General features: G+C 37.7%; 1 protein-coding gene across 1 annotated transcript; it reads left to right on the top strand.

Moving 5' to 3' along the window:
• Positions 1–312: 312 nt before the first annotated feature.
• RBP2 (retinol binding protein 2) lies at positions 313–11,243 on the top strand (the record flags this gene model as incomplete). The annotated part of the gene is made up of 4 exons (XM_084267275.1): positions 313–385; positions 6,419–6,597; positions 9,451–9,552; positions 11,128–11,243. 4 exons carry the CDS (start codon positions 313–315, stop codon positions 11,179–11,181), a joined length of 408 nt encoding a protein of 135 aa, XP_084123401.1. The 3' UTR covers positions 11,182–11,243.
• Between the last annotated feature and the right edge of the window lie 16,533 nt (positions 11,244–27,776).

Here is a 27,776-nt window from a genome sequence, read left to right as displayed (position 1 = left end):
TTTGCCACTGTGTTCAATATATTTCAAAGGTATCACATAATAGCTAGTAGTTCTTTACAAAGGTCACTGTAAAATCACATCCTGTATTACTACATATTTCAGAAAGTGTTCCTTGTCTGCCAGCTGTTCAAGAACTTTGTTAATGAAGGCAAAGTTTTCCAGGGTTATCACTCTGACCCTTAAACTGTATTATCTAGAAAACCATAAACCTTACAAAAAAGAGATATGAAAAGGTTTATAAAACATTCTCTTAGAAGATCCTGTTTCCAGACTCACCTTTTGGTCTGAAGTTGGTTTTAAGCTCTTGCCACCATGCCAGCTGATTACAATGGGACGTGGGAAATGGAAGCCAATGAAAACTTTGAAGGCTACATGGTTGCTTTAGGTAAATGAAAAAATATTAAATATATAAAGATAAAATGTTTTATTTGTAAGTTAAATGCTTCTAAAAATTAATGAGACTATTTCTGTAACATGCATTGCATAACAGTTTCTGCTGATCATGTTAAATCAAATGACTGTGGTGTATTTACAATTACCCAAGTGTATACGCAAGACAAGTCTTCTAGCTGAAAATATTAATCCTCATTTAGATAAGTGAAGAAGATACAAGTGGGGGAAAAAACCCACAAAAAACAAACCAACATACTGTCAATACAGAAGGGTTTGTTTATTACTGGTATATACTTACTGTAGCAGTCAAGCCACAACCTGGTTTGTTCTGTTAAAGAGGAATAAGTTATATGTAACTAAAGCAACAATAGTTTGTAGTACTTAGTGCTTTGAACTAGTAGGAGTTATATGTACCAGTTGCATAGTAAAGGTGATAAAAGCCTATAGAAGCACTTAAAAATAAATGAGCACATATTTCTATGAACTTTTGTGGGTGTCATGCTTACACAGGGAGGAGATTTAGCTCACAGGAGTTCTTAATGTAAGTTTACATGATTAACTAAGCTTCATTTTATTTGGCTGTGACTGTCACTGATAACAATACAGGTACACAGGCTGAAAGAGTCATTCTCTCTTTAGGCAACTTTCCTTTACTACTTTGTCAGTATCTTTATCATTAGAATTTGTATAGCCATTGTATAGGATATTAAGCATATTCTTAGCGATGTTACAATACCAAGGCACTATTTGCTGAAGGCAAGCAATACCCCTGTCAGTTCAGATCAAGACCAAGCTTATGTTGTTTGTAGATTTATTTTTCCTCACACTGACAGACTCAATTTTTTGTAATGACTGAGATATTTATGAGAGAAATGTCTTCTTTTGCTATACCTATTATTTTCAATGTAAGTTGCCTTTCAAGAATTTTTGTTCTCAGAAAGGCATAAACTTTTTTACTCCAGGTCATTATGATTATGCAAGTAGTGTGCAAGAAATCTTTCCTCTACTTAGGGTAGCAGAGATGTAGATCTTTAATTCACTGAAAAGCAAATGAGAAATGATGGCTACACAGTGTGCTTACTGATTTCAAACTGTCATGAGGAAAGGCTGAGAGAACCAGGTCTGTTTAGCCTGGGGAAGACTCAGAGGGGATCTTAATACTCATATCTAAAGGGTGGATTTCAAGAGGATGAAGCCAGACATTTTTTGATTGTGCCCTGTGACAGGACAAGAGGCAACAGACACAAACGGGAACACAGGAAGTTCCATCTCAATGAGGAAAAACTTCGTCACTTTGAGGGTGCTGTAACATTGGAACAGGCTGCCCTGAGAGGTTGTGGAGTCATCCTCTATGGAGATATTCAGAACTTGCCTGGCAATGCTGTGCAACCTGCTTGAGGTGATCCTACTTCAGCAGGACATTGTATCCTCCAGGTCCCTTCCCCACTTCACTTCTCTGTCAATCTGTGTTATTATGTGAAAAGAAAAAATAATAGAAGACATCGACATTTCTCAAGAATTCCTTCAGTACACTCTGGATTAGCAGTGAAAGAACAGTTCTCTCTCCAGCACTGCAGCCAGGAATAAAATATGGGCATTAGATGCAGGAGAAGTGTAATCTTTGGAAGTGGGAATCTTCTCTCAGCTCTACTACACAGATGAAAGGCAAAGAACTGGTTTCCTTACCACACATAATGCCTACAAAACTTATACATGACAAGTAGTCAATTTTGGCTAATTGAACCTGGGTTGGAAGAGTCTGGCTGGCTCTGAACCATAAAGCAGTGTGTGGCTAAAATCAAACCTATATTTTATTTTTATGTTTATAATTGATAGCACTCAGGGTTCCACCTGAGTTTATGTACTTCTTATGCCTAGATGTCTCACTGTTTTCTATACAGTGGTCATGGATCTCTACCTTCTGTTCAGCATTTGCTCTTATTTCTCTGCTTTTCTATAGTTGACATGACTGTAGGAGTGATGCTGAGGAACAGGAGTTTTTTCAGGTCAAAGTACCTTGTACTTTAAATCAGAAGTCAAAAGCAGACTCAGGGCTTCTCATGCTTTGTTCAAAAGGTGTTGAGTCAGATTAATGGAGATTGAAAGAATGTTTGCTCAGATTCCATCATATCTATTTGTAAAGAAGCAGATTGTAAAAGCAATTCAGTGGTTCAACTCATTGAGTACACAATATAGCCATCTTCCACAAGTCAAGAAAACGTATTTAAGAAAGAGTCTACAGTGTAGAAGATAATCAGGTAATTAAATCTAATTATTTTCAAGCAATTCCCAAGCACCCCAATAGTCTACACTAGTGACTGAGTCATAACTACCACAAAATCCTTAACTGAGATGAAAAATTTGATGCTTTAACTGATTTTCTACTAGTTGTACTCTCAAAGACTCCAAAAATTAATTTATCTGTTCAGGTTGGAAGAGAAAACATATATAGAAATACATTAAAATAATCTCTCATTATTCAATAATTGAAAAGATTTATTTCCTCGAGGTCTTCCAAGCTTCAACTCTGGAGAGAAAGGCAAATTTCATTAGTCATAGCTTTTAGCCTTTGCACTTATGAAGGAAAACTTAACTTCAGGGAAGTGTAAGTACCATACACATACACCTGTGAGGTAAAAAAAAATAATCTTTAAAAAACTGTTAAACCAGTATCATGAATTTTAGGAGAGACATGTACCTTAATTGATGTAGTTTGCCGGGGTTTGACAGTTACACATAAAGAATAATTGCTACTTTATATGCAACTGAAATGCGATTGCAGCATTAAATATGCCTGCTGCAAGTGAGCCATGGGGCCCGTTGGCCTGGATGATAGTTCAGTCAGCTTCTAGTTGCCCCAAATTGAATATTCCAGGCTGTCTTCATCTACCTCAGGATTCTTTCACTGTCTACCTCAGCTTCTGCTCTCACCTACAATTCTTGCTCCTAGCTCAGTTCTCACTGCTTTGGCTTCACTTCAGTCCAGTCTCAGCAATTTGTTCCAAGACCTGACCTATTTTGTGAGGTGTTACTCTAACCACCAGTCATGATGGTTATCCTGCTCCAGCTGTTTGCGTTGTAGTGATAAATTTCATCATGCTAGATAACGCTGTTTTGACAGTTATGTTGATAAAGATATTTTTACTTTTTAGGTTTATTCCTTCTTTTTAGGATGCAAATCAAACAAATAAGTATTAACCATATGGTGTGCATATTTCTTTTCCAAAACTATTGGTAGTTATGTTGATATTGTTTCACCTGGTTGTAGTAGCCATCTCCTTGTTCCTTTCGTCCCATCCTGGGTATCTTCAGATGAGATTTTTATAATTGAGTTCAGCTATATCATCTCACTTGTATATGTATTAAAACCCAGGAAAAATGTCAGGGAAAAGGGCAGCAGCTGCTAATAACATGCATTACTTTCAATTTTCATTTACCCACTGTAGAATTTAAACTGTGACTTTCAACCAAATCCAATAAGTTATGTCTAACAGTCATAATACAAGTATTCATTATATCAGCCTTAAACTAAACCTTAATTATCATCCTTATATTCTAATCTTTTTATAAGTAGTAATCCATTTTCCAATTTTATAATTCATTTTGTACCATAAATATTAGCATGAACTGCTCTGCAGCAGTTTCTCATTGCATCTCAGTGGCATCCTTAGAACCATTTCAGTCAGTGGATAATTTATGATTTATTAAATCTAGTGAATTTTTGATCCCTTTCTGATCTTATACATCCCAGTGAAAATTGAGAAAAAAAGGATGAATTCAGCCTGCAATGGGGTCTGGACTACAGATATAACAATACTGGGAAACCTACTTGAAAAAAAAAAGTAACTGTTCATGAGACAAAAAACTTGACCCACTCAGGAGCTTGAAACAAAGCAATACAAAGAATGTGCTAGAATAAGGAATGCAAAATAGAAGTACTTTTTCCTGGGAAATACTTTGGTTCATTGCCTACCCTGGGCAGACTGTACTGGAGAACTTACTGAACTTTCTGATAAAATTTTCAGAGTACTTTCCCCAGTAAGAATGCCAGCAACTGGTTGGGATGAAGGAGCTACTTGCAACAGTTGTCTGGACCTGGACCTCCACGAACACATTGTGATTTAATTAAATAGTGTTAATAAATTAGCAGAAAACCCAATCCTGAAACCGATGCAAAGGTGATTCTCAGAATGGAAAGAAAATAAAAAGAAGGGGTGAAAAAGTTCTTTTTCTGCTCCGTTTCTCAGAATCTTCCATGTGGTTGATACTTTAAGTATTAAAGTGCTCAGGTTCAAAGCACACCGAGGTTTTGGGTTTTTTTCAAATTCATCCATCCTTATAATTAAGACATACACATTTCTATACTTTAATTAAAGAATAGGTTTGCCCTTTAAGCCAGAAACTTTGATTTTATCATAAACATCTTACAAAGTATTTTAATCTACCGTAATAGAACAATATATCATTTTTATTGCTTGTATTGTTCAAAATGCAGTTATGAAAACCATGGTTTAATAAAACCTCCCCTGATTTTTTTCCAGGAGCTACAGGACTAATATATTAGTCAGAAATAGCATTTCTTTAGAAGTCTAGACATTTTTTTTCCCTCAGAGAGAACTACATTTTATGTTACCTGGCTATAAATCAGACCTGGAGATACCTTTAATCCACCACAGGAGATAAAATATACCCAAGAAGTGTTTAATATAAATAGTGAACAAGAACATTATTCCCCATGTTAAAAAGTCACAATTTTTTTTCAAGGCAATCCTCTTACTCAATTCAATTAGTACTTCAGAAGTAGTATAATGAATCTACCAGAAGAGAAAGGACTCCATTAATACATGGCACTGCTGAGCTGACAATGATTAACTCACATGCAAAACCACTAAAGGATGACTAACAAACCAAAACCATTTTTCAGTCTCTCAGAAGCATGTGAGATTATTTCATTTGCATACAGCACCATAATAAGATTCACTGCCAGCTGGTCAGAAATATTTATTGCAGATGGTAATGCATCTGGCACTAGGTGGACTGTCTGGGGCAAACTGTCATGGTAATATTTATTGTCCTTTTGGTAACTTTCAAGGCATTCAGTTTCAAGCAGTTGTTTATGTTATAATGTTAGTCTCCATTATGAACAAAATAAGGATGTTAAGAAGATCAGTACCACATAAAATGCAGCCAGAATATTAAACAGGAACCATCAGATGCTGTAGTTTGATACTTTGACTTTGAAATTGTCCCTTTTTAATGTCTAAACTGCAATCTATTCCTGTCTCTGCTGTCTAACAATAAAGGATAAGTCAGATTTTTACTTGTTTCTTTTGGATTCATCAGTATAATTTTCCATATTTTAAAATACTTATTTAACCTTTGCATACTCACACAGACTATAGGTTCATTACAAAAGTAACATGCCAAAATCTCTTTGATTACATGCTCATTCTAATGTGCTTATTTTCTGAAAAGGGAAATTATTCTGAGATCCTAATTTTGGTGGGTGGCTAAAATGTGTAACCCTGTAGTACACATAGTGGTGCCCTCATATGCCTCAGCTACATGACTTACACTACACACTTCGAGAAGGGAATGCCTCCCAGGCACAAGATAATAGCACTCCTGGCATCCCACAGCTTCCTGCCTGAGTGAGGTTAAAACGGCAATGCCAGTCTTAATAGCTCCTGTAGTTTCACCTTCTCAAATCAACCTGGAGATTCAGGTGATTTAACATGCCAGTATCTATTCACTACTAGTTGTGCTTACAACATTTCCACAGATAACCTGTTAAATAATTTATAATTAGTCAAAGATCCTCAAATTGAAAGTCTACTTGCACAGACTTTTTTATTGGAAACCATCTTTTTCTCTGCAAAATGTTGCTGGTACAAGCATTATTTGTGGAACCATGTTGTTGCTATTACTGCTGTTTATGTTATGTGTACACATACGTGCAGCATTTTTTAATTTTAAGTAAGAAATATTGGACTTTTCATTGTAACACACTCTACTTTTTTGGCAGGTATTGATTTTGCAACTCGTAAGATTGCAAAACACTTGAAACAAACCAAGGAGATTATTCAAGATGGAGATAATTTTAAAACAAAAACACTCAGTACTTTCAGAAACTATGAACTGAATTACACTGTGGGAGTGGAATTTGAAGAAAACACCAAAGGACTGGATAACCGGGTGGTAAAGGTAAATCATTAATACCTGACAGCTGTTTACACTACAGTCAGTGCCAGGAATGAGCAGCTCCACAAATCAGCTGAATACATGGGAAAAACCCAACACAGTATTTTACAGACATCATAGGATTTTTATAGCACACAAGTTACTTGCACCTTGAGACAGTTTTCTTTCCTGCTACAAGCATTTATTATAAATGCAAACAAGGATGGTTTGAGATGACCATCATGAGATGCATGACAATCATTGATTACACTTCTTTTTAGCAGGGGATTTTCCCAGATTTTCTAGGATACACCTTTATGTATTTAGAAAGCAGAAAACCTGTAAATTCATCTCTGCGTTTAAGACTTTCTCTGTGTCAATATAATTTTTCAGTTCTGAATGGCTAGGTTCACACTGTGCCTGTAATCTGAGCCTGCACAGCCTCTGATGGACAATTTAATGGTTGGACACTGGTAAAAATAAACCAGCACTCAGCTATTAACTTCTAGGGAACTTTGGGAAGGGACAAGAAAAAAGCGTGAGCCAAAGTTGCCACTGGTATGGGTGGCAAGCTGACAAGCAGTGGTAAATAGGCAAAGAGAACCAGCAGTGCATACTTTAGTATCTTCAGAATTCATGGAGTAACCTGAGCTCAAAATTCCCCTAGGAAACTGTGGGCCTATGTTCAGACACCTTTCAGTGAGATATGTGGACAAGTGATGTTTGGATCGAGGACCACAGTATGTGTCAGCCCATGCCTTACCTCCTACAACAGACTCAATTAATAAATCTGTTCCTATGAAGTATTCAAACAAGACTGCATCAGGGAAGTCAGCAAGGAAAATACACACAAGCCCTAATGAAATTCACTTACTGAATTCATCAGCATGTTTCTGTGTCAATACTGCTTCTGTTTTGCTCTATTCTCATCCCTAAAATAGTTACGGAAATTCTTTTAAAGGGAGAAAGACCACCAGATCTTAAGTTTCCATTGACTGTCCCCTTCAGAGTCTTGCTAATCTTGCCTTTGTCATCTCCCCCTGAATCTACCTGCACCAACTCTTCTGTCAGTTACCACAGCTTTACTCTTCCCCTCATTTCTCAGCTCTTGCTCTTCTCCAAACATATGCTGTCTTTCCCATCAGTACCTTCTCAACAAACAAGGTTTCAGAACTTGTTGCCAAACTCTCGGGAAGCTGAGATTAAAGCTGGCTGTCAACAAGAACTGTTTTGGGTTGGCAATTGCCACAGGAAACAGGCAGTGTAAAGGACATATTTATGTTTGAACTCATATCATCCTTCACTGGAGTGGCACAAATTTAACAGAAGACATTGAAGTGATGAATAGTGAATAAACATTCTCCAACTTTGTGCAGTGTAATTCCCTATGACTTTTTCCAAATTAATTCTCATTCACAGCCCAGCAAGCTATCCAACAAGGCCCATGTTCATCCAGTTCCTTGAACATCCCTACCTCTAAGTTTTCTTCCTATCACTTTCTCCAGTGAGCACTGGCTACAACATGTTCCTGTGACTGTTTATGCTTAAAGCATTGATCCCATATCTATGAACCAGCTGAAAGCACCACATACTAAAGATTTAAGGATTCATTAGGTGCATCACTCAGGGAGGAAGGACAGACTGGGACAATTATTACAACCCTACCTGGTTTAATTTTTTTGTCTAATACCCTTTTCTGAACCAATTTTATAATTTGTTTCTAACAAGAAGAGAAAGAAAAAGAAAGTATCTCATGACATTATCCTCTGGATTGCTATAAAAGAATTCTCTGGTCATTTTATTACCAAAACAATGCCTCAAACACATTGAAGGTAGATTAAGGTAATAAAACTGCTAGGCAACATTTAAATGTAAAGAGGGCATGGATAATTTAAAGAGCATGTAGCTTAAAAACACAGTAAATAAGAAAGTTAAGTGAAATGGAATGAATTTAGTCTTGTTATTAATAGAAAGCTCCCTTGTAAGAGAAATAAATCATCTAGTGCTGAACTAGAAAATGAATTAAGCTCCCCTAGTCTTGGAGCTTTTTAATAACTGAACTTCCACTAACTGGTCTCTGATGAGGATTTGCCTTTGATACATGGTTAAATGTCTCCCAAAAGTACAATGGTCCAAATCTAGAACAATTCAAACAAAGTTACTTGGCATTTACTCTAGTGTATCTGAGAAGGGAAATCAGTGTGTAAAGAGAACATTACCTTACACATATGGTCGTTCTACTCCTGGACAAGAACCAGCATATCCAATACCCTGCTTATTAATGACACACTGAATCACACTGATTCATGAAATGGTTGAAAATGAAAGGGACCTCGAGAACACCTAGTCCACACCTCTGCGCTGTCAGGGTCAGCTAAAGCACATTGTCCACCTTATGATCATATCTCAGTAAATTTTTGTGAAAGAGCATGAAAGATGCCATAAAATAAATTTATTGCATGAAATTAACACGTACTTATTCATTTTACACAGAGCTAAAAAAGTGTTAGTATGGCACTAGTTGGTATAAGGCCCCAGGTTTTCAATTATTATAGTGTTCCTATTAATGGCTTTAAAGTCTCCATATATTGTACAAATCTCTGTTCTTTCACTCAGGAATTCATTAGTTAGCATGAACACTGTATGTTCATGTATGTGAAGAAATACATGCAAATCACAACACAGGACTGTAAAAGCTTCACATAAGAAAGCTGTTGTCACCTTGAATGCATTCGGGTTTTGGTTGAATGGTTGATTTGGAGTTTTTTAGGAGGAAAATTGGCAATAGTATCTTATTATTTTTGCAATTGTGTCCTATTATTTTCATGTATTCATAACCTTCTTAACATATTTGAGTTAATTATCTGATTTACACAGACACTAGTGACCTGGGATGGTGACAAGCTGGTATGCGTTCAGAAAGGTGAAAAGAACAACAGGGGGTGGAAGCACTGGATTGAAGGAGACATACTGCATCTGGTAAGGGCTGCTATACTGATACATAGCACACAACTGAAACTGCAACAGAGTACAGTTCTCCCATTTCAAAGGTTTTGTTACTTGTTCTAGTTAGAATGGTCTTTATTTAGACAGCTCTGATCTCTGAACTCTAAGGAAATCCCCCTTCTGCTACAACTCAGGAATGCTCTCTTTCTTTCCACCTGCTCCCAATTAAGTTATAACCCTGCAGTGTTATTTTGCTCCAGTCCACTGCCCTCCAGCTACTAACCCTTCCTGTTACACTGCACCTCAAACATCATCTCCTTTTCATAATCAGGGATAGGAAAAAAGAAACAAAGCAGCATGGGAAGATGACCAGAAAAATATGAATTTTGCTCTGAAAGAAGAACTATGAGATTCTGTAATACAGATCAAAAACCTCTGGATACACAAGAGAATCCTGCAAACAATCTACACTGCAATTATTTTGTGCTAGTGAAAGAAAAAAGACAAAACATTCTTAGAAATAACTTAGTAAGATGGAGCTCAAGGACAAATGAGTTCAAGAGGAGCCTGTGCAGGAAATAAAGAGTCAGCGAAGTCCAGAAAGACTTCAAAATCCTAGATACATAGTGATAACAACGCCAGGGTTTCTTGGGAGATCAGTCAAGAAATGTCCATGAACATCTTGGATGGTGCAACGTGTGGGTGCAGAGAGATTATGGAGAACTCACTATTTCTATCTCAATTTGCATCCAGATATCTACTCCTTCACAAGTTTACCCTAGAGATAGTTGGAATGGTCAACCACATTACCTCAAGTCTGTATGCTTGAAAGGTCAAAGCAATGAATTGAAACCCACTATCTACCACTTCACTAGAGGCCAACTGTCCAGCACACTTTTTAAACTCTATTTTAACACATTCAGAAGCTTACCTAACAAATTGCTACATTCTGGCACCAGAATTGAGGCCAAGATTGGTGAAACAGAGGCAAAGTAGATTTTTTACAGCAGTCTTCAGAAGCTCTATTGAGGGTTTTGATAATTGCTGGCCCCAAAGTCAGCTTCAGCTCACCTCAAAGTCTTACTTGGCACAGGAATGCTGCCTAATCCAAAGACTAACCAAACTGACTGCACTGCAAAAGCACAGGTGTGCCAACCTCTAAAGGTTAGCTGCAACACTGAGGAGTGGTGTATTGTTTTGGCCCCTGAAGATTGTCTGGGTGCATCTCTGAATGATATGTCCTCACCTTTTTTAATCATCCTCCTTTTTTTCATTTCCTTGCTTAATTGCTTCTCACGAATTATGAAGTACTGTGAATTATAAGCTATCAGCATATATTGTTTTAACAAGTAGGAAAAAGCCTTGCATTCAAGAGCTGGTTTTATGCATTTTTCATGTTTTATAGCTGAATTCAAGTGTCAATTTAAATACTGCAGCATCATACATGACTTCTGATGGGTTACATGTAACACAGTATTCTTTGTTGTCTTTTTCACAACCCTATCTTGCTAATGCAGTGGCTCAGTTGTAGTGATTTCTAGTGCAATCTGCTGTGTACGCAAAACACACTTGATCCACAACTAACTTAATACTTTTTTAATACCATAGGAACTGACATGTGAAGACCAGGTGTGCCATCAGACATTTAAGAAGAAAAACTAAATTTGACCAGAAAGCCACCCAGATCATCACTGTTATGCTGTATTGTTCAAAAAGAACCAACCCACATTTGCTATTATGTGACACTTATGTGAATGTATTTTGTGCCTGTTTAAGGAAACAAACGTTTTGTAGAATAACATCAGTTACAAACATAGTAAATGTCTTTGTCTTTCATTCAAGTTAAATAAAAGTGTTTGTCTTTAAGTAATTCTTTCTTAGATCTTTGTAATCATTTCCAGAGATATTTCCTTTAAAAACAAGGCTAAAAATTAACAGTCACAATTATCTCAACCACAATATATCTCTCCACAGTGCTGTAATATAGTATATTCAGATGACTGAGTAAAATCGGACATTCACTGGACTGTTTCTACTTAATTTAGTCCTGGATCACTAAGTCCACTGTTTCAGACAAAAGAATGGCTCAGTGAACACAACACATTGCTTTTCACATCCAGGTTATTCATTTGAATTTGGCTCAGGCCTATATTTGCTAGTAGTTATCACCAGATAAACATCTCATGGCCAATGTGAAATACTGTAGCTCCTTAATATACTCATGCTTCATTGACAATGCTACTAAACTCCAGTTAGAACTGGCACCCTACTAATAATCCCCATGGAGAAGCCCACTGTTTAAAGCAAAGTCTACCTTCAAGCATTGCTCCATGATGTGAAAACTAAGGCATACTTGCTTACAGCTATAAGAGGAAAACTGCAGATTATACAGACTGCAGGTACCCAGTTCATCAATAGTACCCAGCATGCTGCAAATTTCACCTTGTACTTACCTTTCAGAGACTTCAAAAAGAAGATCCATTTCCATGCAACTCTTCTCAGTTTTATCTAGACTTTTTCAAAAAGAATTCATGTTCTTTGCTAAAGGCAAGTTTAAGTTAACCATGGATGGTGAGTGCTACTTCAGCGGATGGAAACTGAAATTATTCAACAAAATGTGTGCACATGTTCCTCAGAACTGAAGAAATGCTTGTATGCCCAAAAGCTTATCTGTTTTTCCTCAACTATATGAATTATTCTAACAAAGTACACTGTCTTTCCTACAACCTTGCTTGAAGATATATGAAATTTATCACTATTTCAAACCCATCTTGCCCTGAAGTCCCCAACTTTTTAGTAGCGGAGGAGTGGAAATTCACTAAGTAGATCAGTTGTAGGGAATTACAGGAAAGATGTGGAGAAGAACTCTGCAGAAATGAGGGAACACATGCTTACTACCCATCCCTGCCTACTGCTTAGCCTACTAACCTTCAATATCTCAGGATAGGAAATGGGTGAGAGTTTCCCAGCTGAAAACAATGTTACATCTGCAGAACCCTAAGTCTGATTAGTATGTTACTAATACTTACACAACCATGGGCATATAAGTGCATATGTAGGGAATTTTATGAATTTAACTTTGCTGCTCCTGGTAAAAGTCAACCTGGTACTACATTTCCTCTATATTTCCACTGAGCAGTGCTCTAATGTTCATTCACATGGAAGAAACTGCACTTGGAGCTAGTAAGTTCCTTCTTTTCTTATTCAAACCTGACCTGGACTTTCCAGTAGAAGCATATTTAATTCCTATTTCTAAGTCTCTGCTAGTTACTAGGCTAAGAAGTAGCACAGTTCATTAAGCTTTCAAAATGTTATCAGAACAAAGTAATCACTGGGAAACAAAATGTGCCTGTTTAAATCAGTAGTATTTTTCATAGTTGGCTCTTGCCAGGAGTAAGGCTGCACAATGCAAGATATCATAACTTCACAGCAATTTGTAAAACAAAGGAAAAGCCTTCATATGTCACAAAGAACTATCATTAACTCACAAATGAGTTTGAAGATGGAAAGCAAGCATTGTTAATTGATTTTTTATTATGCTTACTAATTTTATCTAATGGGAAGTATATGAAATACATGATTGTGCACTTGAATAGACTTTGATTAAGGGAAAAACAGGTCTGACCTTCTTTTTGCCAATTTTGGAAATTTCAATTCCAGACTTTCTGACAGGAAGTGAGAAAGTGAGCAAGGAGGTTTTGTTGTGGGGTTTTTTCCCATGCTCCAAACCAACATTTTCTTCCTGCACATCCTGATACGTAAGAACTCTCAGCATCCTTTAGAACTGTGTGTGCAGCACTGGAGGCAGAGGAGATATTCATTATGTTGCATTACAACTACTCCCAAAGGTATGCTTGTCTGTGCCATATTTGTGACGTTAGGCTGGACTCTAAGCTGGAACAAGTCCCTTATCTCCTTGTCAGCAGACTAAATACTCACACTGAAGGAACAGGCCTCACTGGTAAATCAAAGAACATTCATTCACATTTTTCAGCCCTCTGGCATGCAGTAGTGTCTCAGCTGTTTTGAAGGATTACCATGTGCATTGATTCTTTTCCTCGTAGAGAATTAGTCAAATACAGCAACCAGGAAGGGAATTTACCAGCAACCTTCTGATCCAGAAAACAGACAAGCCTGTACCATGACAAAAGCACTTCGTAGTGAGAATAGTACTAGGCAGAGTCAGTACCATAACTTGTCACTAGACTTTTCCAATGATAATGACAAAGGTGCATGTTAGAAATGTTTATGGTGGGATTTCTTAAAATCCTCTGCCTTGAGCCATTTTTTCCTCCCTAAAAGTCAACTAGCATTTTCTTATTGACTCTAAAGAAGAAATCAACACTGCAAGCAAACACTACAGAATCATGTTGTAAATGTTCCTACCAATACTGCTCTGTGGCTACTGCCTAAGATGCTAGCTTTCTGTTAAGCTCTGGAGAGTCACCTAGGTACGATGTTCACAGAATGGCTTTCAAAATTTCCATTAATATCCTGGGTGCTCTGCTAATTTGCTGCTTGTGAAAGATGCCTACTCCACTGCCATCTGACAGAAGTTGAGTTTTCTAGCTCAGCGTTTACTTCAAGATTTGATGGAATCAAATAAATTTCACCCAAAATTTACAATTCTTTATATTATTTTTAAGCAGGGGTATCTATTTTGCCTTAGTGGGGAGGGATTGAAACAAAATATTTCTTCCAAAGGTTTTTCCCCCAGTAGAACACATTCTTTTCAGGTTTAATTTGTGATTGATTTGAAGGGCAGAGGTTGCAGATATTTTAATTTCAGCTTGCTGATTACACTTGTTATGCAGATGGTGAAGACTAGAAGAAATCATTTTGTGAAAATGAGATTTTAAATAAAATTAACTAGACAAGCATTTCAAGCAATTCATCTGCAAAATTTTTGTCAGTTTTTCTCTAAATATCACACTTGTTTAATTATAATTCACACCATGGTGCTTCAGTCATCATTAAATAGAAATGGTAACGCAATAGATGGCAGCACATATTCCAGAGTTTGTAGAGGTGGAAGAATCCATGGAAAGATTATGAGTTTTGTTTAATATGACAACAAATAGAGATTTCACTTGGCATAAGAACACAAACATGAAATGCTGCTGCTAAAGGAATGATGGTACACTGTCATCCATACCCAAACACAGGAAGAGGGCAGAACACACACAACACCACTTAGGAACCACTGAAAATTCCATCTGCCTGTTTTCATGTTGGTTCCCTGCTGGTTTTAGTTTAGGTAACAGCATCATAGAAAGGCTTTCTGAAAATCTGGTAAATACTTCATGAAGGTTCTTTCTGTCAGAATAGTTATGACTTCAGAATTAAACCATGGCATGAAAGTTAAATGGCATATCTCCCTATGAAAGCTGCAGAGTGCATTCCTTTGAACTGCTTTTACTAGCTAGTGCCCTTTCCTGCAACCTATTTCATTCACTTTGGGATTTATACATATGCACCTTTGCACACATGTAGTTACATTCAAGGGAGAGGAATTAGCATCATTGCTAAGAAAACAAAACGTAGGTGTTCACAATATTTGTTTGCTCAGCCCCTACAGCTTTTGAACCAGTGTAGACTGGTTAACGAAATCTGACAAAGGATGAAGACTAAGATATAACAGTCTTGCAATTTTTCATGAAAATTAATGGCCTGATAGAAACTGTTCAGTACACTACAGTCTACAGGCTGGACTCATGTTTATCAAGTCTCAGAAACATCACTTAGGATAAAAACATGATAAACAGCAAGGAAATTGTTTGGATGGAGATCATATCAGATGCAAATCAATTCAGCCATGGGGCAAAATCCACAGGAAACCAAACTTCAGTAGTTCTGCTGCTCACAGTTGTACCTATTGAATATCTTATAATATTCATTTTTTTGCCACTTAATTCTCTGGCCTCTTAGTTGTCTGGTATCCAAAATTCACAAGAGCACTTTAATAGCTGAAGAATAAGTATGCGTTTTTTCCCCAGAGGTGCCCTAAAGCCAAAAATTGCTTAAAATTGTTGGTGGTCAGATTAAAGCAAAGATCTTTCAACATGCCATCCAACACAGTAGTCCTAAAACTCCACTGAATACCATGTCTTTTCATCACATTGATTCGCTGACTGAATAATACCATACTCCATGGTCATACATTCTAGGTTGATCAGAGAAAGATTTTGTCACAAAAGCAAGTAAAGTGACAGTAAAATGCAGTTGGCTTGACCAGTAAGCCAAAACTATATTCTCAAAATAATTTTATCTTTTCTTTATACCTTTTAAATTAAATGTTAACTTCTGAAATAATTACAAGGGTCTCTAACTGTAGATTGGTGCTGGTTTTCTAAGTAGTTCTACTCAAGCCAGAACATTTCTGTAGAGTCAATTATTCCTTTCAGCCAGATCAGATCCCTACTCAGGTCATAGACATCTGCTGACAGCCCAGGCTACAGACTCTGAAACTGAAGGATTTACAATATTCAAAGGGTCAGTGTCAGAAAAAATGTGTATTACTATTCACTGTTATTGATACATGCTTCAAAGATTCAGCAATGAAAGAACGCAATAAATTCTCTGAATGTTTAGGAGCAAGGTTTTTAAGTTCAACATTTTTCACTCAGATGTTCAAAGCATTCAACTAAAAATAAAAGCATGTGACATATGGCAACTTTTTTGTTATCTCACAAAATATTTGAGAATTTATTTCTATGGATATATATCACATTGTGTTTTTTTAATAAAGCACCAACAACTTAATACAGATTACACTCGCATTTCCTAAACACTTTTGAGAATCCAATATCAGTAAAATAGGAATAACACCTGGAGGATGAGCTTTACTGGTTAGAGGATTAAGGCAGAGTTGAATCACTCCCTTTGTGAAATAACAGCCTTCATTCTCTAAAAACACAGATTGCTGTTTGCTACTAATGGGTGCCTTGAGTAGCATTACAGCAAATTGCTTTCCTTGATGGCATAAACTGAACACACAGAAAACGTGAGCACTTAGTTAAAATGTTAGCACATCAAAAGTCACTAAAGGAAAATAACTGTTTTCCAGAGAAGGGCTTTGTATGATCATAATTGAACTATTCCTGTTTTAGTGAACTTGTGCCATTTAAAATGGGAATCAGAACCAGATTTTCCACTGCCATGCTGATTGCATAGTCATGCAGCAGTGCAAAACATTGATGTAACTAAATCACAACGGCAGGAATAAAGTAACCATTGGCCATCAGGCTGCAGGAGGAAGTATGGTCCCCATTGGAAGTCCAGACAGCTCCAAACCTTGCCCAAATTTGGACTTCCAGATACAACATCTGCTCAGAGCAATAGGGCTATCAGACTATTTTGGTTACACCTTGTCCTACCTGACTCCTTTGCTTAGCTTGCAATGTACCTGCACTATGAGATTCTACAGGGGCAATGCAGTACAAGAGGGTAGTATTTATCAGTGGATGATTGGCTGAACTCTTTCCATTAAAGAAGTTAACTCAAAGAATTTGCCAAATATATTTTAGTATAGTAGTTTAAACTTCTGTAATGTTCCATTGACACAACATGAAGTACAAGCCAATGGAAGATCCTGGCCTGTTTGCTCAGACTTGGGTTTACAGATATTCATGAGCTGTTTTTTCACAAGGATAACCAGTATAAGTTAGGGAGTGGCTTGTTGGAAAGCAGAATAGGTGAGAGGGACCTGGGCATCCTGGTGGACAGCAGGATGACCATGAGCCAGCAGTGTGCCCTCACGGTCAAGAAGGCCAGTAGCATCCTGGGGAGTATTAGAAGGGGTGTGGTTAGTAGGTGAAGAGAGGTCCTTTTCCTCCTCTGCTATGCCCTGGTGACATCGCACCCGGAATATTGTGTCCAGTTCTGGGCCCCTCAGTTCAAGAGGGACATAGAACTCTTTGAAGGAGTCCAGCCCAGGGCCACCAGGATGATGGAGTGGAACACCTTCCTTATGGGGAAAGGCTGAGGGAGCTGGGGTTTTTTAGCTCAGAGAAGAGGAGACTGAGGGGTGACTTTATAAACATGTAAATGGCAAGAGTCAGGAGGACGGAGCCAGGCTTCTCTCAGTGATGGCAGTGACAGGACAAGGGGCAGCTGGTGCAAGCTGGAGCAGAGGAAGTTCCATGTGAATATAAGGAGGAACTTTTTCACTGTGAAGGTGATAAAGTCCTGGGACAGGCTGCCCAGGGAGATTGTGGAGTCTCTGTCTCTGGAGACATTCAAACCCCTCCTGGATGTGTTCCTGTGTGATTTAATCTGGGTGATCCTGCTCTGGCAGGGGGGTTGGACTAGATGATATTCTGAGGTCCCTTCTAACTCAATGTTCTGTGATAAGTCTCCATATACTGTTGTTAGTTTATGTTTGTCTTTGATTTCAAAGAAGAAAGTCAATTTTTCCAACAGTCATAAACAAAAAAATGTTTGGCTTACTGTAAATCTCTACATAAATAAACTATAAGTAAGGTTGTGCATGAAAACACTGTAACAACTTCTCAGATATATTTACAAAGTACATGAAAGAACTCTGCAGCTGTCTTAGTGCAAGTAATTTTTATCAGATCAGACCTAGAACATATTAGGAATCTTCCAATGAAGATCAGAACCTATTTCAGCACCTTGGAATAGGGCTAGAGAAAAGACCCAAATAATCCATCTGTCAATGCAAATTTATTTCCCAATGGAGGCAAGCACAGATTAAAATTATTTCACAGAATAAATCTGAATCACTCTATTGGCTATAACGACTGTGTAACAGCTTATCTAAAAATCTGGGCCTGCAAAATATTTAAAATCTATGGAGTCCCTTGTTAGTATCATTGGTAACCTAAGCAATCAAGACATATATATATACACACACACTCTAGATATAGTTCCTCAGTCACACATATACAGACTCAGACAGAACAGTCAGTTTCACCTTAAGCAGTTTGCAGTTCAAATTACCTTCTCAAATATCAGATCAAAGCTGGAGCACTAGGGCTGCATGTTTTAGTTGTTGTCTGGATTTTGCTTTGACTAAGGACAAAATATGGAAGCATTTCCATTAGTTGTCACATATTGTTAAAAGATTACAAGTTACCCTTCTTTCCTGACCACTCCATAGGTTTTAGTAATGAAAGCCATTACTACTTCTAGCCTTTCCTGACAGCTGCATAAGCAGTAATCTATCTCCACTGACTGAAAAGCACAAATGACTCTTTTCCCCTACATTACAGAATCACATGGTTAGAAAAGACCTTTAAGATAGAGTTCAACCGTTCCCATCCTAAGCTAAACCATCTCCGTAAGTACTTTATCTACCCTCTTTTTTAAATATACCCAGGGTCGGTGACTCAACACCCTCCCTGGGCAACCTGTTCCACATCCTGACAACTCTTCCAGGGAAGAATTTTTTCATAACATCTAATCTGAACCTGTCCTGGCACAGCTTTGCATCATTTCCCCTTGTCCTATCGCCTGTCACCTGGCTGAAGAGACCATCACCCACCTCTCTACAATCTCCCTTTAGGTAGTTGTAGGCAGTGATAAGGTCTCCCCTCAGCCTCCTCTTCTCCAGACTAAACATCCCCAGCTCCCTCAGCCACTCCTTATAGGATTTGCCTTCCAGCCCCTTCATTAGCCTGGCTGCCCTCCTCTGCACTTGTTTCAGGACCTCAGTGTCCTTCTTATGGTGAGGAGCCCAGAACTGGACCCAGCACTCGAGGTGTAGCTTCACCAATGCCGAGTACTGGGGCACAATCACCTCCCTAGACCTGCTGGCCACGCTATTTTTGATACAAGCCAGGATGCTATTGGCTTTCCTGGCCACATTGCTGACTCTCATTCATTTGGCAGTCAACCAATGATTATAGTCATTATGTATCAAAAAAGATGACAGAGAACATCTTTATGTAGGAGAAGATTCAATCTGAGAACTTCTGTATCTACTTAAATGCCAGGTCTTAAGTACCTAATCAGTATTGGTTAGAAAAAAAAACAAAGAAGAAAAACCCACCAAAAATACCACCTTGGCTTATGTAGCTCTCCTTAATGTGCAAGGCTGCAGCCACATCACTCTACGGTGCAATACGCTGCCAAGCACAGCATGCCTCTCCTATCTAATGCACACTATAGGTAAACTTGCTTAAATACTTAATACTAATATACTCCATGGGCTTTTAAGAAGTTACTTGAAACCACACAATAGTTTTCAGCATTTTACTAAGACAAATGTTTTGGTTTAGTGATAATTTTTGTAAGATATTTTAATAAAAATATTAATACGCATATTTTTTTCTAGACTATCATCTTCAGCATAGAAGTTCCTCAAAAGTCTGGTCTGCACTGCCAAGGCTTATTGCCAGAAACTTTTGTCACAAAAAGTATAAATACAAGTCTAATGCAAGCTAGCAAAGTCCAGGTTTTTACTTGTCCAAATCAAATCTACTTTCCCAAACAGCAGAATGCTCTCCTCCAACATACAGTCACCAAAAATAGGGCTGACAAGACACAGGCTCCCAACGTTATTTTACTTAAATTCCCAGCTTCTATTTGCAATCAGGGACAGTCTTCTCAGTTCCATCTCTGAGAAGTCCCTCAAACAACTGCATCACTAATTTCTGTTACATTTAACAGAGCAATATTTCTCATTTGTCATGACACAGTTCATATAAAAATGAGATAGCATTTTCATTGAAGTCCACACTGAAATAATTTTGAAGTTTCAAAGGGTGGATAGCATCTTGTCCAGTTACAAATCCATCCCATGAGGCAGGACTTTGTTAGCAAGAGAGCCAAGTACTCACCCGGACATAGCAATTTCCTATCGTACAAGATCTGTTATAGATTTTTATAAAGAATTGCCCAGTGCAGCACTTTGATACAAAAAAATTATCAAAGAAAACAGTTCTCATTGGTCAACTTGGTGCAATTATCTACCTGCAAATATCTGCACTGAAGTACTGCTCAACTCCTCATCTTCAAAAGGGAGACTGTTGTGATCTTTGTAATTAATGGCAAGAAACTGCCAGGTAGAAACACACACAGTTTACTGTGGAGCAGCTCACCCATGTTAATTTGTTATTGTATGGTAATCTTGCCTATCACAGGCTACAAAGTTCATTAGTGCAGAGACTAATAAATGATGAATAGGAACTAGAGCAATTGCCTTGATTTGTGGTTAAACAGAATATTTCAGTTTCTCTCCCTAGTATGGTCCACACAAGAATTATTTAACAATATAGACATGTCAGTACCAGGATCAGTGATAACTTTTACAAATGTATGAGCACAGATCATAAAATGGATACAGATATGCCATTATTCAAGTGCTTTACACAAGTATAGTTTATTCCCCACCACCACCCTCCTAGGTAAGGAAAAGGCTGCACCAAGTGAAGCGCATTTATACAGGCATTTATCAACACATGCTAAATGTCAGGTTGTGTAGAGTAAACTACCCTGACCTGCTTCTAATTTTAAGTTACATTTGTGAAGCAAATGGACATGAAAAACTTGAAACAAAAGCTTTAAATAATGTAAGAAGAACATCTAATTTCAAAAGGAGTTTTGTCCAAGACAAGTTATCCACATGAAGGAAGAAGAGAATCTGACCCCAAAAAACAAAAAAATTCCAAATTTCCCCCCAAAGCAGACTGGAGTTAAAAGCAGCAGTGACATTGAAATAATGTTATTTACCTCAGTAAAAGTAAAAATTATCGTTTGAGCGTATTTGCAAAGCAATCTTTCCCAACCGGATTTACTAGAGAAACAATTTCTGAGCCAGACATCCATCAGGGAAAGAAAAAAGCCATGAACAGAATCAAGGCGTCATCTTGTGGCTAATCTTTTAAACACACAGACAAGGGAGCAACCTGCACGTTTAGTGTGAGCTTCCTGCCCTCCTCACAGACTCAAAGCTACGACTATCATTAATTTTACACCACTATAGCAAATGAAACTAAATTCTCATATATGTACACATATATATTTGTGGGTTGGGTTTTGTTTAAGAACACTATTAAGACAGCGTGTGTAGTCTAAACCACATCACAACTTTACAAGTGCTTTTACTTTGAGGGAATTAAATTCCAACTACATACTAGCTATGTGTTATTAAATTTCATCAGTTTTAATATGTATAGCCATATAAAAAGAGTAAATACACATTTTTGATAGGAGAATTCAACGTGTCTCTTCATAAAAGACATAAACCCATGTGTAGGTGATAGTCATTACTAACTGGAGCCAGGGGGGAAGTGGAGTATGTATTACAGGATGGGAGCATTTCCAACAACAGCAGCATAAGATGAGTTGGTCCAGAAACCTCGGGTTAAAAGCTTGAGCTTGAACTAAGAATGCATATTGATGTTCACTCATTAACAGAATGAATTCATCCACAGGATCTGAATGCTGCAAATCCTACATTAGGTTCCATTTATGCAACATATTGACAAAGGGCAGAGAAAGAACAGGCACTCGCTGCTAAAGGCATTAATTGCTACAGTCTGAGTTTAAAAGAAATCAAGTGTTGTATGGGGATAGTTGTGATAACTTGCAGCCTTCAGGTTAGATGAAGAGGGTACATAGCACACACTTTTACTATTAAGTTACGTATACGACTATCTCTGAAAAAAATCTAACAATTCTGGTTCTAGTGGAAATAAAAAAGGAAAAGCTTGTATAGAACTGATAGATACAGGTACATTGCTACGTTTGCACTTGGCAATACATTATTTACGTGTGTTATAAAAGAGCAAGGATAAAAATATACTATATTTTTCAGCACTGCCTGCTCTCCTACACAAATAACTTGTTACTAGGCCATTGTGAAGAAAAAGCTTCAAAGACAAACATTCAGTGCTATGGAAATGCCAGACAAGTCTGTGATTGCTAATTGTTTGAACTACAATGTAAACTGCAAAATCATCTAACAACACAGCTCATATCACAAAGAGTAGTCTCAACTTTTCCCAAAACAACCCTACATATTTCAACTACTGAAAAAAAAAAAAAAATAATGTTCACAAAATCCCCAAGCCTGTTGACAGAGCCACTTGCCATTTGGTAAGCATATCCTTAGAGAATGGTTGTGGATTACAGTCATGTTTTGAGTCTCTAAAAGCTTCTTCAGACATTCTGCATCAATTAGGGTGAAAACAGAACTTAGTAGAGTTTTACGTGCTTAGTACACCCCAAGCCTGGCCTGCATTTGAGCCCATGCTGTTAACAACTATTAAACTAGAAAACATAAGACTGCTCATAGCAGAGCATTAAGGTGATGTGGAATGAGCGACTAAGCAATAACATCTCAGTAACAGGAACAACAGCTACTCTTTAACCTCTACATCCCATAAAAATAATTTTAACATCACTACTGTTCAGGTAAAACACATCGGGGTGGGTCAGCCCCAACCAGTGGCTGAGCACGACTCCCAGAGGAGAAACAGAGCCTCCATGGGTTGGGATAAGGACAATTTACTGACAAAAATCACCGTGAATGAGAACAATAACAGCCCATAGCAAATGACACTCACACCCACTAACAACCCAGAGTAACTTACCGACAGAAAGTACTGCATGATACTCAAGCTGCCCTGGAGGCACCCAGGAGCACCTCTTTCCTGAGCAGCCCCTTTTATGGGGGAGTGATGTCAGGTGATGTGGAAAACATCCCAGGCTAACTCAGCTCACCTGTGCTGGCTGCTTGGGGAGGTTAACTCTGGCCTGGCCAGAACCAGGACATATACTAATGTAGAATATTTAAATATTAACTCTATGCCATTCATTTTAAATAAATAAGTGTGCTTTGACAGTTTCATTATATTGTTATGTAGATTGTATATGCAGATACTACACCAGGGACTGAAACCTCCTCTCTGCATCTGGAAAACACACAACTATCTGATCAAGCCAAAACAATGTTGTTCATTCATGAGTTATCAATTACCAAAGTCTGGCCACTAAACTTTCACACTGACTAAGTCAGCATCCATCATGCTGTTCATAACCTTCCTTTTATTATTGCTTTATATCTGGATTAAAAAATAACTCTATGTCAGTCTTGTCTAATAGAAAATAAATATATTTTCAGTTTTTGAGAGTGATGGCAACATATCATTCTGATGGTTGGTAGTAAGAATAAACATTCCTTGCAAGCTTATGGAAAACCCTATCATTCCCCAAGCACGCTCCAACTCTGCAGTCAGCAGTGATAAGGTAATAATATATAATAGCAATTAGAAATTAAAACAAATTAATATTTTTGTCCTGAATTCATGAATATGGCAACAGAAAATCTTAAGTAGCTTTTGCACTGGTACTCCTCAGACAAGAAGAAATAATTTTGTAGGTTTTCTAGTTCATGTTATCTCAAGACAATATTCAGGGCCAACTAAACTGCTTGTTGAATCAGATCTTAGTAATAGTTTAAGAGAGAGTTTTGAGGAAGAGTGCAGAAAACGGAATAAGTTTATCTGAAGCCTCAAAACTCAATAAAAGAACATTAATACTAACATTCAGCTATAGTGGAACGTGTTGTAAATCTGATAAAAAAGAAATTACATGCTCTAAACTTGGAATACCTGGGAGGATATATAGTGCTGCCTTCCAAACCACTTCTGTGGTTTCAAGGCCTGCCCTTTTGCCACGGATCTTAATGGAAGTGGAACCATGCCAGAATTGTGACTTTGGCCTCCAGAAAATAAAACACAAAGAAGCAAGCATTCGTAAATCAGAAGCACTAGCAGGTCAATCAAGCCCATTCCTGCTAAGTGATTACATAGACGACCTGAAGATAGCACTTATCTAATGAATCAAATGGACTCAAAGTAGCTGTAGCACAAAAGGGGAAGAACTAGATCCTTTATGTACAACACATTCACACTCACTGACAACCTTTTTTCTTTTCAGAGTTCCCTGCTTATGGAGATCTCTCTCCTCATTTTCAGCTTGCTGGTAACTTACTATGCTACGACAATATTTTGTGTTATATCTTCTGCTTAAGGTAAGTTCATATGAGATGCTGCTAAAAATATTGATGGTTATCCTGTTGCTGATTTTAAGGAAGCTGGTATTTTGTGCTCCCTTGATACCTTTCTAAAATTACTAACCTTCTTACTGAAACCAGAAAATATAAGCTGACATAGGTCCCTTATTCAGATGAAGACATCCAATACAAAAAATTCTAAACCCACACAGCTGAAGTTTGGCAGAATTGTAAGCTGAAAAGGCAGGCCTGTAATGAAAGTGTCAGGTGGTATTATTTTAAGTGACTTCAAATATAAAACTTCCAATCCCTTCTTTACATACTGCTGTATCTACTTTCTCTGTATGCACCACATATATAATTGTATTTCAAGCAACAACCATTTTTTGAAACAGTTTATGCACCATCAGGCTGCTACTGGCAGGCTGCAGGCTTTGGAGAGGATGGGATTAATTTTTCTAATATGAACTCTACAGGTTTGACAGTTCTGCTAAAAATTCAGATTTCTGTACTGGCATTTTAATTCCTCGTTATCCCTGCGAGTTGAACACTCTGACCCCTGTGTGTGAGGCAGGGTGGAATCCTGTATGTTTCCAAGAGAGTGAGAAGAGGCAAAGGCTGGGCATTTAGGACTGAAAGATACAAATGGCACTCCACAATACTGCTGTATCCCTGATCTGCAATGAAATGAAATACTATAGTTTCAAGGGAGCTTTTAATTCAGATTTACAGTGGGGTTTGTCTCAGAGCTCTGCCACCTACATGTTAATAACACCTTTTCTCTAAACCCACTGCGTTCCATCAATCTTTACCATCTTCCATGTTAAGGCTGCAATAAGTTTTACTTCAGTTCACTGCACAGCAAGTATTAACTCCTGGCTATGAACAGCACTTCACATTAATTTCCTATATGAAATAAACACTTTGCAATGCTATAGAGTTGACCTAAATATATTAAAGTCTCTGTATATTCTAAAAGAAAGGAACTAATAATACAGTAACTCAGGTTCCAAGATAACTTAGGGATTTAGTGAGCCATCCATAATACTACTTCAAGATAATAAAGTCAGTCAAGCTCAGAAATGAGGGCACACTGAAACCCAGAGTGAAATGCAGTGATTCTGGGAGGTGCCATGTATCCTTGTACAGTAAATAAGGAATGGCCAGAGTCTGGAAAAACAAAGAATTTACATAAGAGTGGTGGTGTCCTGGTTAGAACAATCAAGCCAAAGAAACGCTGGACCCTCAGGACTGAGCTGCCTACTGCAACAAGCAGCAGCACACACTATATTTATTACACCAGAACACATTAAGATTTTTGCCTGACTATGAATTCCCAAGTATATGGAATGAGACACATGGATATGGCTCTTATTTCCACACTGCTGAGAGAAAAAGAAAGCGATTTATTGTTAGCCTTCCCATTCTCTGTTAAAATTCATTTGGTAAGCTATAGGTGCTTGTGATTGGTATCCCAAACAACCTTAACCATTTTCTTTGGAAGAATCACACTGTAGTATTTCTTAACACGCTATTCCACCTCCAGAAAACCTTTTATCATACAATTTCAAAACATGCCAAAAATTTCAGAGCCAAAAGGATCTAAGCTGAAATCTCAGAGAAGTAAGGTCAAATGGAGTGGCTATGCTGAGAAGCAAGAGCCTTGTCAAAAATAAATCACCAGCAGGTGGATACAGGACCACAGTTCCTTCCTCCTCACAACTGTTGTATCGCTCGCTGCAATCCCATTATACCTGATGTACTTGTAACTAAATCACCAACAATAAAAACGTGCAGAATTTTTCTATCACTGAACTCCAGTCCATTTTCTTAGTTTTATAGAATTTAATGTGTCTTCAGCTACCAGCACTTAGCTGGCCACTCGTTTAGAATACTGATTTTCTTCTTGTAAGAAAAAGAGTCCTTTCTAGTGCTTTGTGCTGAGAACTTTCAAGAGATTTGAAAGTAGTTTTGCACCTACAGGAAATGCCCACAAGAAATAAAAGTTTCCTCTGTTCTGCTACTCTGGGAGAATATGTTTTGTTGGCTTATTTTTTTACCTGAAAAATATCTTTTGGTAAACAGGCATAAAAAGAGCTTGTGGGTCACATAAAAGAACTCAAAGTAGAGATTTTGTTCTTGTTTAATGTCTGTAATGAAAGTCTTCTTAAAGACTCCCCATGGCTCCAACTACTTTGTGTGTAACCCCTGGTGAAACAGTGGCTAGTAGAGAATATATAAGAAAGATAATTAAAGGAAAACAAATCCATAATAATATTTGCTCTTTATACCCATTTAATTGCCAGTAATTAGTAGATCGTGGTCTTCTTGGCTCAGAACTGGTACTCTTGCATCTAACAGCTGTGAGGGATTTTTCTTATTATTGATTTCATTGCTTTATTTCATTGCTTCTCTACTACTGTAAGGTCAACCTTAGCTTATACCTTGTGCCTCTTTTCTGCACTCTAGTTTTTCTATTATTACAGCTTCCCAGGAGAAGTTAACAGCAAACTAATTTCCTCCTTTCCCTGCTGTTATTTTCTTGACTAACAAGCTCTATTCCTTCATCTTTCACTTACCTAGCTTGCTGTCTTTGATTTTCCTGTAATAACCTCATCTCTCTCTGGACAGGACCTTGTTGAGCTTTTCAAGGAAAAACATACAACGTGTGCTGTTCATCCTCCACTACCTACAGGGCATCCTTCCCCTACAGCTCTTCTTTCAGTGCCCCAGCCTGTTGTTCTTTCAGTGTTCTACCTCAGCTATCTAAAAATCATGAATTAGACTCAAAAGTCATGTTACTGAGATCATTACTTTTAAGCAACCTTATCCAGATTCTACATCCTGAAATTCTGCACTCAAGTGTTTTAAGCATTATTATGCCATCATTACTATAATGAAATGAAAGTAAAAAGAAAGACTTCAAGAAAGCCAAAGTCTAAACTTACCCATAACAGGTGACATCATTGTGGTTTTTTTCTTGCTACAGGTATTTATTTTCTCATTTATTTTCATCAGGCTTGTGTACTTCAAATTTTAAGTCTCTTCTGTCTTTGCTCTCTTGGAGTGAAAATAACAAGAGTTGAAGTAATGTCTGTCACTCTTTTGTTTGTTTATGTCCTTCAAACTGTAAACACTCCAGGGCAATGTAATCCTTCTTACTGTGTTGTAGGACAGAGCAGACAGGGCTCCTAATCCCCAGGTGAACCCTCGAATCAAAAGGAGTATTTTCTCTAACTGAATCCCAGTGACTATAAATATCCTCTGTGTTATT

The sequence above is a fragment of the Gallinula chloropus genome, assembly GCF_964237585.1.
Source record: "Gallinula chloropus genome assembly, chromosome: 8".
Taxonomy (NCBI): Eukaryota; Metazoa; Chordata; class Aves; order Gruiformes; family Rallidae; genus Gallinula; species Gallinula chloropus.
Note: the sequence above shows the minus strand (reverse complement) of the source record. Positions and strands in the feature narration are given on the sequence as shown.